The sequence below is a fragment of the Raphanus sativus genome, chromosome 6, assembly GCF_000801105.2.
Source record: "Raphanus sativus cultivar WK10039 chromosome 6, ASM80110v3, whole genome shotgun sequence".
Taxonomy (NCBI): domain Eukaryota; kingdom Viridiplantae; phylum Streptophyta; class Magnoliopsida; order Brassicales; family Brassicaceae; genus Raphanus; species Raphanus sativus.
In genome coordinates, this window is record NC_079516.1 from 21,854,410 (window position 1) to 21,869,457 (window position 15,048).

Consider the following 15,048-nt stretch of genomic DNA (forward strand, 5'->3'; position numbering starts at 1 on the left):
TTAATAACTTCTGTTCACCAGTCTTTGCTTCAAATAAAATTGATCCCTTTCCATTGATATCAACATATGAACCATCTCCGAACTTAACCTTGCCTTTTATATTCTCGTTTAGCTCAGAGAAGTAAGACCTTTGACCTGTCATGTGATTACTAGCACCGTTGTCTAGGTACCACACTCCATCTTCCTTCTTATCATCTTCAAAAGTCTTAGGCAATATCTTGTCTTCGTTAAGGTACACGAGTTCGTGTAGATACAGAGCTGCTTCTGCTGTTTCTGTCTTGGTTTTGTTTAACTCCTGTACCTCTTCTTTCTTCTCAGGGCACACTGACTTAAAGTGTCCCTTTTTCTTACAGTTAAAACAGACAATCTGAGAATAGTCTTTCTTCTCCTTGTTCCATTCTCCAGAGTTGTTTCTTCCACGACCTTTCCCTCTGTTTCCTCTGCCGCGTCCTGTATTCTGTCCTCTACCTCTCCCTTTCGAACTATCAGTTCCTGTCTGATCATAAGTCTTCGAGTATAAAAGATTTCCTTGATGATCTTGAGATGCTTGAGCTTCCTTTTGCTTTACTCGTTCCTCAAACGCTTTGAGTCTTCCGATAACCTCCTCATATGAGATCGAGTTCAAGTCTAACATCTGCTCCAGTGAAGCCGTCATATGAATGTACTTCAAAGGTAGACTATCAAGAAGTTTCTTTACCTTCTTAGATTCTTCAATACTCTGTCCTAACGAGGCTGCTTTTGAGGTAATTTCAGATACTTTACTAGTGAATGAATCAATAGAGTCTGAATCGTTCATTCTCAGTCTATCAAATTCATTCATTAGTGTACACAGTCGGGCTGTTCTAACTCGTTCTGCTCCAAGGTTTCTTGTTTTGATTGATTCCCAAATCTCTTTAGGAGTATCATCATCTCCAATCTGCATTACCAGATTCTCAGACACTGATTGATACAGCAGTATAGTCGCCATACTATTCTTTTCTTCGTCCTCTGTTCCTGGATCAATTGCTTCCCATACCCTATAAAACTTGAATAAAGCTTTCATCTTCTTCGCCCAGACATTGTAGTTTGTCGTCGTAAGCATTGGACAAACTACTGCACTTGGAACATCTTCTCTTCTTCCTGGTGGTGTCGGGGTTTTCACCTCTGTCAAGTCTTTAGTATCAGCCATGGATACCTCTTTCTTGACTCTGTAATCGCAACAATAACCTGGCTGCTCTGATACCAAATAAAGTCTCAAACAATGCTTGTATAAGACTCGTGTATAACAAAAACAGTAGCTTCGTTTTTATTAATCTTTTCTTTCTTGTGAGATTACATCTTAGCTTTGATCTCTATTTATAGTTGATAGGATCCTTAACTTAACCTATTACAACTTGAACTAGGAAACATATCTTTAATCCTAATCCTATTAGACTTTAGTTATTCAAACTTCCTTTTATGAATAACTTGTTCTCTAAGCTTTCTTTGAAGCTTATCCAACAGTGTGGCCGACCAAACTCTACAGAATAGGAGTAAGTGCACGGTGTTAATTACAATTTACAAATACGAGCTCTCCGAAGTATCACACTTATTGATCGAGTGCTCTTATCTAAAAAGGTGACAGTGAGAGAGATGAAAAAGTCGTTAGCTATTAATTACAATTTACAAATACGAGCTCTCCGAAGTATCACACTTATTGATCGAGTGCTCTTATCTAAAAAAGGTGACAGTGAGAGAGATGAAAAAGTCGTTAGCTAACGTAAAAACTTTAATAACGACTCCTAGCAATTTCGTCCATTACATAGACGTTCAAGATTTGTATATTTCTGAGTTGTAAATAAGATACTGACTTACCACAGTACATGTTTAAGGGAAACATATATAATACGAGTGTTTGTGTCAAACTAAAGACGCTCCAACTCCAAGTCAACCTTTATTGATTAAAGTGGTGACGAAATGTAACAATTAAAAAGCATGATATAAGTCGTTGACTTAGAAAAACGAACAATTAGAAAGTGCTACTGCTTTTTTTTGTTTTCCACTATGAATTTTGAAAAAGAAGCATTTTTGCTTTTTTTTTTTTTGACAAAAGGGATATTTTTTTGCTCATTTGAACTGATGAAAAAACCAAGTATTAAAGTATTTGCAAGTATTGAAGTATATATAGTTCACGAATGAGGCACATAATAAGAAAAAAAAATTTACCGGAGATGGTCAATAATTTTTTGCTCACAGGTGAGTTGGACACAAAGTTAAATATTACAAATATATATCTGATTCCTAAAAAGGAATGACCGATTAGAATGGCTGAACTCCGCCCTATTAGGTTATGTAATGTCGGTTACAAAATTATATCCAAAATCTTGTGCTAACGACTGAAGACGTGCTTCCATTCACTTATTTCGGAAACACAATCGGTGTGCCTCGAAAACTAATTTCAGATAATATACTTATAGCTCAAGAGATGTTTCACGGAATGCAAACCAACAAATCATGTCAGGAAAAATTTATGGCAATAAAAACGGATATGAGTAAAGTTTATGATAGAGTGGAACGAACTTTTATTCAAGCATTACTTTCCAAAATGGGGTGTGATCATCATTGGATTCAATTAATGATGGAATGCATCTTTTCGGTACAGTACATAGTTCTTTTAAACGGGCGACCAAAGGAACACATCATTCCTAGGAGGGGAATTCGGTAAGGGGATCTTTTATCACCATGTTTGTTTATATTGTGCATGGAGGCATTGATAGCAAATATCAAAAAGGCAGAGCGTGAAAAATAATGACGGGCATTAAAGTTGCAAGGATGTGTCCTTTGATTTTTCATCTACTATTTGCAGATGATAGTCTTTTCTTTTTTAAACACAAAGAGAAGAATATCAAACAATTCTCAAAATTCTAAAGGACTATGAGGTGGAATCAGGGAAGCAGATAAATTTTGAAAAATCATCGATTCAGTTTTGTCACAAGATAGACGAAATTACAAGACATGAATTACATGATATCTTAGGGATACATATTTTAGGTGGAATGGGGTTATACTTGGGAATCCTTGAAAACTTTGGAAGGTTAAAAACACAAGTGTTTGGCTTTGTTCACAATCGTTTAAGTAATAGAGCAAATGGATGGACTTTCAAATTTTTCACTAAGGGAGAGGGGGGGAAGAGGTTATAAACTCAGTGGTTACAGCTTTATCAAACTATTTCATATCCTGTTTTCGAATACCGAAAACAATAATGATGAAACTAACGAGTACAGTGGCACAATTTTGGTGGAGCCCATCTGAAAACACTAGAGGCATGCACTGGAAATCATGGGATACAATTTACAGCCCCTAAGAAAAAGGTGGTTTGGATTTAAAGACCTTACAGATTTCAACACAGCTATGCTAGGAAAACAACATTGGAGATTGATAAAGAAACCAAACACATTGTTTTTTCGGGCTTCAAAAGACGGTATTTCAGGAATGCATCACCCCTGGAACCAATTAGATCATACTCGTTGTCCTATCAATGGCGCAATATTGTTTCTACTAGATCTCTGGTTAGTAAAGGACTAATCAAAAGGGTGGGAACAAGATCATCTATCTCAGTGTGAAATGATCCCTGGCTTCCATCCACTCGCCCGAGACCAGCAAATAAAAATCAACACAATCTTTACCCGGATCTTATGGTACACTCTATTATAAATGCAGAGTCGCAAACATGGAATTTACAGGTTATTCGGACCATGGTGGACCCACAAGATGCAAAACTCACTGAATGAATTCCCCTCAGTCGCTTACAGACAGACGATAGGGATGGATGACATTTTTCCATTAATGGGAGATACACATTTAAATCAGGTTATCGGGTAGAGCGAGCATACCTGGATATAATACAAATGCTACCTGTGTATGGCCCTTCGGTTACTCCGCTCAAAGCCCACTGCTGGAAGATATGATGCCCACCTAAGATGAAACATTTTTTATGGCAGCTGGTGTCAGGGTGTATAGCGGTAACGAAAAACTTTACAGCACGAGGGATGCGAGGAGACACTATTTGTGCAAGATGTGGGGATTCTGAGGAGTCTATTAATCATGTGTTTTTTTAGTGCCCAACAACGGTCCAGGTTTGGGCGCTATCGCGGATCCCATCAAATCCAAAAAAATTCCCACACAATCACTATTTGCGAACATGGACTATCTATTTTGGAGGATCTCCCCAGCGATGGAGGATCATCACTTTGCGTAGATCTTATGGCATATATGGAAATGAAGAAATAATAAAGTCTTTAGTAATTTGGATGTTGAACCACGGAAAAAACTCAGATTGGCTGAAATGGAGGCATTACTTTGGTCTGAGGCACAGAGCTCTCTCACTCAAGGATTACTCCCAACCCATACGTCAAGAGTACCGTGTGTTCCGTTTATTCCCGGTAGATGGTGTTTCATGGACGGATAATAGAAAGATCAGGAAATTTTTTTAGGACAAGGATGGTATAATATAGTGGAAGGATTTGAGAGTTTAATGGGTGCAAGAAATACAAGGGCGAGTTCTTCACCTCTACACTTGGAGGTGGAAGCTCTCATTTGGGCAATGTAATGCATGAGGAATCTACGGCAATACTCTGTTACATTCGCAATGTATTGTTCTCAATTGGTGAAGATGATGTCAGAACCAGAAGAATGACCAGCGTTTGCAAGTTATTTAAAAGATATAAAGTTCCTGGAAGGGAAGTTTCAACAATTCAGAGATCATTCACATTTTATGGACGCAGAATACAAGGGTAGACAGTTTCGTACGCAGTGCAAAAAAACAATTGTCATTTGTTGTCCATATGGATGTAGAGTTATCAATTTGGTTTTTATAGTCTACATGAGTCTGATTTTGTGGCTGTCAGAAAAAAAAAATAGTTCACGGATGAAAAAGTCTATATTTACTCTTTCTTTTAATATGAAATATTTGGACGTTCAAAGGTTTTTATATGTTGGGGTTGGAGTTCTAGTGCTTATGTCTTTGTCACCCATTTTGGTATTCGTACTATATGATTTCACATGAATTTATTGTTTGCATTTCTAATTTTCATGATTAACCTGAAGATATTATGGATCTATGGAAGTGTAGTCTATTGGATAAATCTTTCTACAGGTTTTTAAATAGGCTGAGGCTTATTGTTTGTGTGGCCACAAGGTAAGATGCGGGTGCCTTTGAATCCAAGTTATTTAGCTTCTCAGATTCGCCTACCACTAGACATTACCTAGTGGTTTGCATTTTTAATTTTAAACAAAGAAAACGTGAAATAAATACTGGTTTATACTTTATACTAATACTAGATGATAACCCGCGCCCTGCGCGGGATGAGTTGTTTTAAAATATATTATATTTAAAAATTATAAACAACACACATTTTGTTATCAATAACTATTTGTACATATGATTAGGAGTAGATATTTAGTTTGGTTCGGATCTTTGAAAGTTCGGCTCGGTTCGGATTTATACGGATTTAGTTTGGGTTCTAATAATCCATTTAAATTAAAAAAACTAAAGTTCATATATACTTTAATTTTTTAAAATCTAAAAATTATATAATTTATAATATATAAATTTGAATAATATATATCAAAATACTTAAATTTAACATAAAAATTGGTTTAATGTAAATATTTGGATAGAAAATCAACAAATATCTTAAGTATTTTTGGTATTTTGAGTATCATTTAGTTATTTTAAGCATATACTTTTAACTGTTTTTATATCTTTCCAAATATTTTGGACAAATTAAAAATATCTTATATATTTTGTATATTCTTTTAGATATTAAATTTTAAAATAAATTACATAAATCTGGTTCGAATATACTTGGATATCAGAAATATTTTTGTTCGGATCAGATTTGGTTCCAGTTCTCTAGATACCAAAATTTTAAGCCCGTCCAAATATCTAACTAATTTTTGTTAAAATTCAGTACTTCTTTTTCGGGTTAGATTTAGTTTGGGTTTTTAATGTAATCAATTATTTCTCAATTAATATATATGGGATTAGAGTAATCACATAAATCAATATAATATCTCTTGTTTATTTATAATTTTTATGGAAAATAAATCAAAATAATTATTTTATTTATTTGATATGTCAATATAATTAAGTTTCAATGATATTGACATAGATATATAATATATTTTAATATAAATATTTATTATCATATTGTTTATTAACATTTGTATATTTCTTATAACAATAAATTTAAACCGTTAATCCTAAAATTTTCAATGTGATATTTTTAATGCAAATTTCAAAATTAACATATTTATTTATTTTTATATTGTACATAGTTTAATTTAAACTAATATGTATATAATATGAATATATATTAAATGAGAATTCATATTGAACTACTTTCTTTAAAACATATTGAATGAAATCATTACACCGTCCACCTTAAGGCACAACAATATATCACTGTATTAACTCAAATACATAATTTTTGTGATTCCTCTTATACGAAAGGGTCAAAATATGAAATCATGAATCTTTGCACCTTGTAATATGAAATCAAACAAAAAAAACGTTTCCCAATTAATATATATGGGATTAGAGTAATCATATAAATCAATATATTATCTCTTGTTTATTTACAATTTTTTATGGTAAATATATCAGAATAACTATTTTATTTGATTGGGTCAGATGAGAACTATCTCAATAGTAAGATCACCAACCTAAGAGTATTGCTTCCACAGTTGAATGATTTTGACATTGATCTCCCACCTAAACTTGAATGGTTTCAAGTCTGAAACGGGGGGAGGGGAGTAAAAGAGGACACCGAACGTGTTCTAAGAAATCTATGTGGACCACTCACATGTTTTTTTTATGTGTTGACCTTCTAGCAAACCAAAACAACCTTCTTATATAGTGATTTGTTCTTATTTTTGTTTACAAATCAGAATGATCGTAAGCTTTATACCAGCTTCCCATAAATAATACTCCACAATGACTATATGGAAAACTGAATATAAATTAGCAATTTTCGTGTATCCGTAAAACTCATTATAGGAAAGTAATGATCTCGTGAATATATTCTCTAGTTAATGTGTTGCTAACAATGCGCGATGTATATTCTTTGATTGACTCTTCAAAAATTAAGTTAATGTGACAGTGAACTTGGTGGTATTTATATAGAAGCACATTTTAGGAATGCTTTTAATTTGCCTTTGACTAACTAAAACCTGTATCATTAGCAAGTTAGTGAAATTAGGCATATACAAAATAATGATACATACAAAACCGTTCAAAATTCCATCTACAATTCTACATATAAAGAAAAATTCAGAATGTACCTTCAGGTGAGCATGGCAATACAGAATTATTATACCCTACATAGAAAAAGAAAAACCACATTAAATATATTTAAAGATTAGTTTTACGAAACTATCAGTAAAATATCAAAACATGATCATAAAGATACAAATGTATATTTTAACTCTATAGTCCTCACTCCTCAATGACTATATGGAAGAAAAAAAAGGAAAAAAAATAGAGGCTTCTAGAAAATTTAATGGTTATGTTCAAATGTATTATCGATAGAGAAAGAATAAAATTTAAAACTATATAATAAACCTCTTGTATCAAAATACTATGATTCAACTCAATAAACCACAATGACTCAAACATCAGCAAAGAAATAAAGTTTGGTTTTTCTATAAAAATAATAATGGTTACATAGAAATACATCGTCGAGTGAAAATTCATGGTCAAAATTAATTTGTTTATAGATACAAAACCATAAAATAGACCCTATAATATATTTCGAAAGTACAACCGGACTCAATAATCCACTATGTCTAAAAATCCTTATAGTAAACTATGTAATAATATGTTTCCGAAAATGGTTGGAATCTTTAGACACAAGTAATAAATATATTTATGACTAAACGTTCTAACACATAACGTTACGTATCATAGTGGGTTACATTGAGTTATCCAAAGGACAATTGAATAATATATATTCAATGGCATAATATCGTAAATATTCTAGTAATTTATGTCTACTTCTATAAAAGGGCTGAGAATGCTTGTGAAGATACCACATCAGTAATGGCATTTTTGTTAATCATACATCAAGCAAAGGTTAATTATTAAAAGTGCTCCTCAAATAATAAGAAAGGGATGATCGTCCCCATATATCATAATGTAGTAGTGACAGAGCTGGGGAGGGAGTACAAGCAGTGCCACAATTTCCATGGTTCAATCATGTGTCCTTTTGTGTTTGAATAATTAAAAACTTTTGCTTTATATATATATAATATATATATATATATATTTTATATAAAAACTTGTAAAAATTCATCGAACAAGATCTAAAAATATTCTATATGTATATATCTTTATTTTCATTACAAACTTATAAAAATTACTTATAATTTATTTTTAAAATTAAATAAGTATATATTCAAAGGATTTTTTTACTAAAAAAGTTGTTAAAAAATACTGAGGCAGCAGTAATGGGACTTCATAACTAACTAATTAGTTAAATGAAAAAGAGAGAAGGTCCCATCCAAAAACACACACACATTGACAATAAAAAAATGGAAAAACAAATGCAAATTATAAAAACCAGGTTTGTGTTGTCACATGTGTATACACATAAAAGGCGGAGAAACAAGGAGATCGAAAGAGAAGAAGAATAGAATGGTGGCTGTTCAGTTGTTAAGCTGGAAGCCATTGATTCTACCTTCTAGGCGGAATCGATTTCCTTCTCTTAACAGGTCTCTCTGTCTTTCCAATTTCTGACAACAGTTGCTTCCATAGTGGTAGACTTATTCATAAGATTATTGATTATATAAAGTCTGTAAATATCGAGTGTAGATGCAGCGAGGTCACTGTGACAGCTCTTTTAATTGTAATTTTTTTTTAAAATGGAATATCTAAATCTGGGTTTAGGTTTTAGGTTCGAATTGAAATCTTGGTTTAAGTTATTTTGTAGATGATTCAACAGTGTTGTTCAATCAAAGCTCATTTAGAAGAAAAAAAAAATGTTTTATTTTCAATCTGCAGGAGACTGAGTTCACACTCTCTACCTTCAGGTGGGATTGAGTCATCTTTCAGATTCAGAGGTGAGCTTTCTTGAAACCAAATCAGGGAGATCTTTCATTTTTACAATAGTTGACTTTATTGTCTCTGTGTCCTCCTATAGGGACCTTCAAAGTCAACTCTCAAAGAAGAGGAGACAGACAGCCTTCTGATGTGAATGATTTCTGTTTCAAGTTCCATAAGGTGTGAAGCTAAAACCATATCAAAAAATGTCGATGTCTTAAATCTTTTTTGTTCTTGGTTCTGAAAGGATGCATTTTATATCGAGCTCTCTGCGTTGTAATCTTGCAGAGTCTTCCGTATAAAGCTGTGATAGGATGCGTCCCACTGTATGCCTTGTTCAGAGTAATGCAAAAGATGTTTCAAGAGCTTCCTGGTCTCATTCAGAACTCGGTGGGGGCTAGCTGCTTGCCTTTTGCTTGTGCTTCCAACTCTCTAAATAAACCTACACCTCTCAACCTGGACTTGTCAATTCCTTCTTTAAGTGATATCAAATGGAGTACTGCAAGGTTTCTTTACCTCTTCAATATTCAGCTTGAGAAGAACATTGGAACGTATGTCCTTAACCCCAATATGATTCCTTCTGACTATTACTGCTACTGTCACTGTGTTTGAGATGTAATATCAATCAATTTCTATTTTTCTTTGTAACTATTGTAGGTTCCTTGTGGCGCTCCTCTTAGCATGCATATCGTTTGTTATAATCGGGGGATTCCTATTTTCCCAGTTCAGGTAAACTTGGCTCTAATTTAACTTACACATCCATCATCACCACCACGTCTTAGTGTGGTTTTTCTCAACCTATAAATGGAAGATAAAAAAACTCAATTACTACTATTGCCTTGTTGTTGTGAAGGAAAGACAATCAACCCTTAGAAGAATGTTTTTGGGAGGCCTGGGCATGCCTCATTTCCTCTTCTACTCATCTCAGGGTCATAAAATTGCTTCTTCACCGATTCAAAAATATTATTCCACATCAATTAAAACTCTTTATCCTTCTTTCTATGGAGTCTTGCAACTAAATTGTTTTTTTTTTTTGTTTGTTTGTGGTTGCTGAAAACTGCAGCAAAAGACACGCATTGAAAGAGTCATTGGATTTGTGCTAGCCATATGGGGAATACTGTTTTATTCTAGGCTTTTAAGCACAATGACAGAACAATTTCGTGTAAGTTTTTTTTTATATAAACACTACTGGTGAGGAACGAATGTTAAAATGGTAACAGGTTCCTGATCATTTTTGTCTTGTGGCAGAGTAATATGCAAAAAATTAGAGAAGGGGCTCAGATGCAAGTCCTAGAAGCTGATCATATCATAATCTGTGGAATAAACAGTCATCTTCCTTTCATACTAAAGCAACTGAACAGTTATCATGAACATGCTGTCCGCTTAGGTACCGCCTCAGCTAGGTATATATGTTCTCTCTCTCTCTATATATATATATATTATATATAGTTTACAGTTTATTGTTATGTTGACTTGGCTGATAACTTTTTATTGTTACATGCTTTCAGGAGGCAGAGACTTCTGCTTATGTCTGATGCTCCAAGGAAGCAGATGGACAAGATAGCTGATGCGTACTCTAGAGATTTTAATCACATTGACATCCTTACAAAGAGGTAAGGTGGTTGACACGCTTCCTCTGACACAAGCCCAAAAAAAAAGATGCTACAGCGCTGATTTCGTGCTTCTACCAGTGCAGTTGTAGTCTTAACATGACGAAATCATTTGAGAGGGCTGCCGCAAGTATGGCGCGTGCTATTATCATACTACCAACGAAAGGTGATCGGTAAGCCCAAAAACTTTTAAGTTTCTCAAAGTATTTGTGAAAGTGGAAAACATGAGATTGCAATCTAAAAGTTGTTCATTATGCAATTTGGTTTTCAGATACGAAGTTGATACAGACGCGTTTCTTTCTGTATTAGCCCTTCAACCTATACCGAAGATGGAATCCATCCCAACCATTGTAGAGGTAAAATTAGGTAACTAATATTATATGGTGCACTACTGTTTTTTTTTTTTTTTTCTGTTTGTACTTTACAGTGCTGATGATCTCTCGCTTCTGGAAAATGAATGCAGGTATCAAGCCCAAGTACGTATGATCTTCTCAAGTCAATTTCGGGACTGAAAGTGGAGCCGGTTGAAAATGTTACGTCCAAATTGTTTGTCCAATGCTCACGTCAGAAGAACCTTATAAAGATCTACAGACACCTTCTAAATTACTCAAGTACGGTCTGCTTTCATCTTACCATTACTGTTTTTTTTTTTTGTATTCAAGACTAATAATACCAAGTCTACTCATTGCAGAAAATGTATTTAATCTTAGCAGCTTCCCCAATCTAGCTGGCATGAGGTATAGACAGTTAAGACTGGGGTTCCAAGAGGTAAGGGATTGGCTCTCTTGTCAGCATCTGTTTTCGTATTACATTACATTTTAGTCTTTGTTCAGGTTGTGGTATGTGGGCTGTTACGAGATGGGAAAGTAAATTTCCACCCTAATGATGACGAAAAGCTCATGGAAACCGACAAATTATTGTTTATTGCACCTCTCAATTGGAAAAAGAAGCAACTTACAGACATAAAAGCTGAGGACATTACAGTGGATGAGCATGATACTCGGAAGCAGGTGTTTGAGAAAAAACGATCACGTCTAGCGAAGATTATAATGCGGCCTCGTAAGTCCTTGTCAAAGGTATGGCTCCCAACTTCCCAAACCCTCCAAGCTTGCTTGAACTATTTTCTTAGGCTTTTCATTTCTATGGATTACACAGGGATCAGATTCAGTCAAAGGTCCCAAGGAATCTATACTTTTACTTGGTTGGCGCGGAGATGTTGTGCATATGGTTGAGGAGTTCGATAATTATCTTGGTCCAGGCAGTTCATTGGTATGCCCATATATATGTATATCTCTGTTCGGTTGGCTCCCACTAGAAGAGTTACTGATAATTATCTTTCTTTACACACAGGAGATATTGTCGGATGTACCATTAGAGGAAAGAAGTAGGGTGGGTGTTGGTATAAATTCAAGGAAAATCAAGAACATCAAAGTTTCACATAGGGTAAATTTCATGGGATGAACAAGGATAAAGCTCCAAAGCTATTAGATTGTTCATGTCTTTTTTTTTTTTAATCTTCTACAGGTTGGGAATCCTATGAACTATGAGACACTAAAAGAAACTATAATGCATATGAAAAGTAAATACAGGAAAGGCAAAGATGTTCCTCTGACCATCCTTGTAATATCTGATCGAGACTGGCTTCTTGGAGGTGCTAAGCATTCACCATTAATTCTTCGTCTTTGGCAATAATGATTTAACATTAATAAATGATTTGATGTCTTGTAGATCCATCTAGAGCAGACAAACAATCCGCTTACTCTCTTCTTCTCGCTGAAAGCATCTGTAACAAGCTTGGAGTTAAGGTATTGTACTTACTTTTCTTCCAAGCCTACTACATTGAGTTACTGAAGTTCATTTTGATATTGTTGTGTCTATAGGTACAAAATCTAGCTGCTGAGATCGTTGACTCAAAACTCGGCAAGCAGGTATTGGAAATCTTCTTCTGATCTCATTCTTATCTACAGGTTAAGTTACTGAAATGTAATGCAAAACCATGTAGATAACTGGAATCAAGCCGTCCCTAACATTTATAGCAGCAGAGGAAGTGATGAGCCTTGTAACAGCACAAGGTTACATTTTCTGTTTTTTTTTTCCTTTTTCTCTTTTTGACAACAATCCAGACAACTGTAATAATAACTAGTACTCGTTTCTTTACAACCAGTTGCTGAAAACAGCGAACTAAACGAGGTGTGGAAGGACATTCTAAACGCAGAGGGTGATGAGATATACGTAAAGGTCAAACAAAAACACTCCCTTCTCTCAAATCTTTTGCATTATGGTCTGAAAATCTTGAGTTTGCTTGAGAGACGCGCAGGACATTGAGCTGTACATGAAAAAGGGTGAGAACCCTTCATTCACCGAGCTTACAGAGCGAGCTTGGCTAAGGAGAGAAGTCGCTATAGGCTACATAAAAGGCGGTAAAAAGGTGACTCTGTTCACTGTTTTGTTACTCTGCAACATACCTCTTTCTCTTAAGTTTGTATAACTAATACACTAATCGTTTTTGTTGTTGTTGTTGTGTCAGGTAATCAATCCGGTTCCAAAGACAGAAACTCTCTCCCTCGAAAGGACAGACTCATTGATTGTTATATCAGAGCTTGAAGGAGACCAACCCATCACATTATGAAAACTATATATTCCCATATTCCATATGTTAAAGATTCTTACACAAAAAGAGACATTGGACGAGGAGACTCTGACTTGCAAATGCAAGCATCAAATAAACCGTTGATTTATACAAAAAAAAAATGCTTTTACACGGAAAGCCCCTTTGTTTTCATTGGTCTTTAATTCTTAACCCTCAATATAAGTACCCCAACTCCAAATGTTAAAATATTATGCCAATAAGAAAAAGGGCAAATTTTGTTTTAACTCTGAACTAAGAAGTCATGCGACTTGCGCAGGGTGAAATATTAGAAAACTATATACTACTAATTATATTATATGAAAAATATAATTTACTTTGTGTTGGTTTGTTTAAGAATAAACACTTGTATTTTTAATAATGGTTCAACCTAATCATATGTGCCTTTGGGAGGTCTCAAATGACTGAGGAACTTATTGTGCTTGAGTTGTCCTCCTCATAGCTTTCAAGCTTGGATTGCAAGTATTTTTTCCTGTTTGGAGTAAGGAGATAGCTCTTTAGTATTTTTTTCTCTTTTTGTTTTCTGTTGTTTTTAGTCTCGTTTGAGAGTTAGATTCATTCGCCAATTTTCAGACATTTTTCTTCTAGGACATGGTCCTCATGGAGGGTTGTTTCTTTGGCTCCAACCCTTGGAATGATAATCCAGTGCTAAAAAGAGAATGCAATCAAGAGAATTTAGAATCTGGCCAATGAATCCTAAAAATGTTGTTAATTTGTTTAAATATAATAAAGATATTAGTTATAGTATTTCATAAAGCTTGGTCGGAAAACATTTATTTTGGTTAAATGATAGGCCAGACAAAACTCCAATTATGAAAACTATTGGACCATCTTTTAACTTCATTTCTAAATGGGTCCAGTTATGATCTCCGCTCTATGTTGTTGGTGTCACTGAGATTCACAAAGAGAGGAACATGTTTTCATTCTGAAAACAATCAAACCTCAGACCACACCCACTTCACGATTCTTTTACTTCCTCCTATTCTGTCTCCCTATTTTTTCTAGGGAGGAGGTATGTTGCATTCTTTTTCAAAGTCCATGGGTATATATATATTTTCTGAGTATGTAGGGTTTAACCATGTTATTGGCAAGCGTGATATAATAAATGATAATTTTCTCTTGACTACATATTATTAGTGTACTAGATATGGACAACAAAACCCGTGCAACGCATGATATAATAAATGATAATTTTCTTTTAAATACATACTAGGTGATAATCCGCGCCCTACGCGGAATGAATAGATTTTAAGAGATGATTAAATTGAATCAAATAGACATTATACATGTAAAATCATAAAAACAAATTACACTGTATGTGAATTTTATTTTTAAACTTGTGTATTCGTTTTGAAAGTTTACTTGGAACATATATCGTGGAAGTGAATCAATAAGAGTAAGTGGATATTAATAAAAGATAAATTATGATTTAAAATAAAATAAAACATAGATATATAATATATAATTGTTATCATTAAAAATCGTAAATAAAAGATGAAACGAAACATATGAAATAGACAAATAAAACCATGCAGAAACAAAATATAACAAAACATAATTTGATTAAAAATTGCTAAAAAGCTGTTGTCAATAGTGCCGTAAGAGAGTGTAAAAGAAAAGTTAAACAAAAGCTTAGCACACCCATGTTTCAGTAAATGATCAAATTGTGAAACTAAATCTTTCTTAATAATTACATGTATTTTATCTCCATGAAAAAAAAAAAAAAAAAACTA

At 34.0% G+C, this 15,048-nt stretch overlaps 1 protein-coding gene across 1 annotated transcript; it reads left to right on the forward strand.

The window, feature by feature from the left end:
• The first annotated feature begins 8,572 nt into the window (after nucleotides 1–8,572).
• LOC108805912 (putative ion channel POLLUX-like 2) lies at nucleotides 8,573–13,456 on the forward strand. Its single transcript, XM_018577901.2, has 23 exons — nucleotides 8,573–8,730; nucleotides 9,020–9,078; nucleotides 9,159–9,238; nucleotides 9,347–9,609; nucleotides 9,716–9,787; nucleotides 9,912–9,987; nucleotides 10,122–10,220; nucleotides 10,307–10,461; nucleotides 10,567–10,671; nucleotides 10,755–10,841; nucleotides 10,940–11,024; nucleotides 11,132–11,279; nucleotides 11,360–11,436; nucleotides 11,502–11,744; nucleotides 11,824–11,937; nucleotides 12,019–12,111; nucleotides 12,193–12,319; nucleotides 12,397–12,473; nucleotides 12,549–12,596; nucleotides 12,671–12,740; nucleotides 12,833–12,906; nucleotides 12,986–13,096; nucleotides 13,196–13,456. Exons 1-23 carry the CDS (start codon nucleotides 8,597–8,599, stop codon nucleotides 13,295–13,297), a joined length of 2,499 nt encoding a protein of 832 aa, XP_018433403.1. The 5' UTR covers nucleotides 8,573–8,596; the 3' UTR covers nucleotides 13,298–13,456.
• Nucleotides 13,457–15,048: the final 1,592 nt, after the last annotated feature.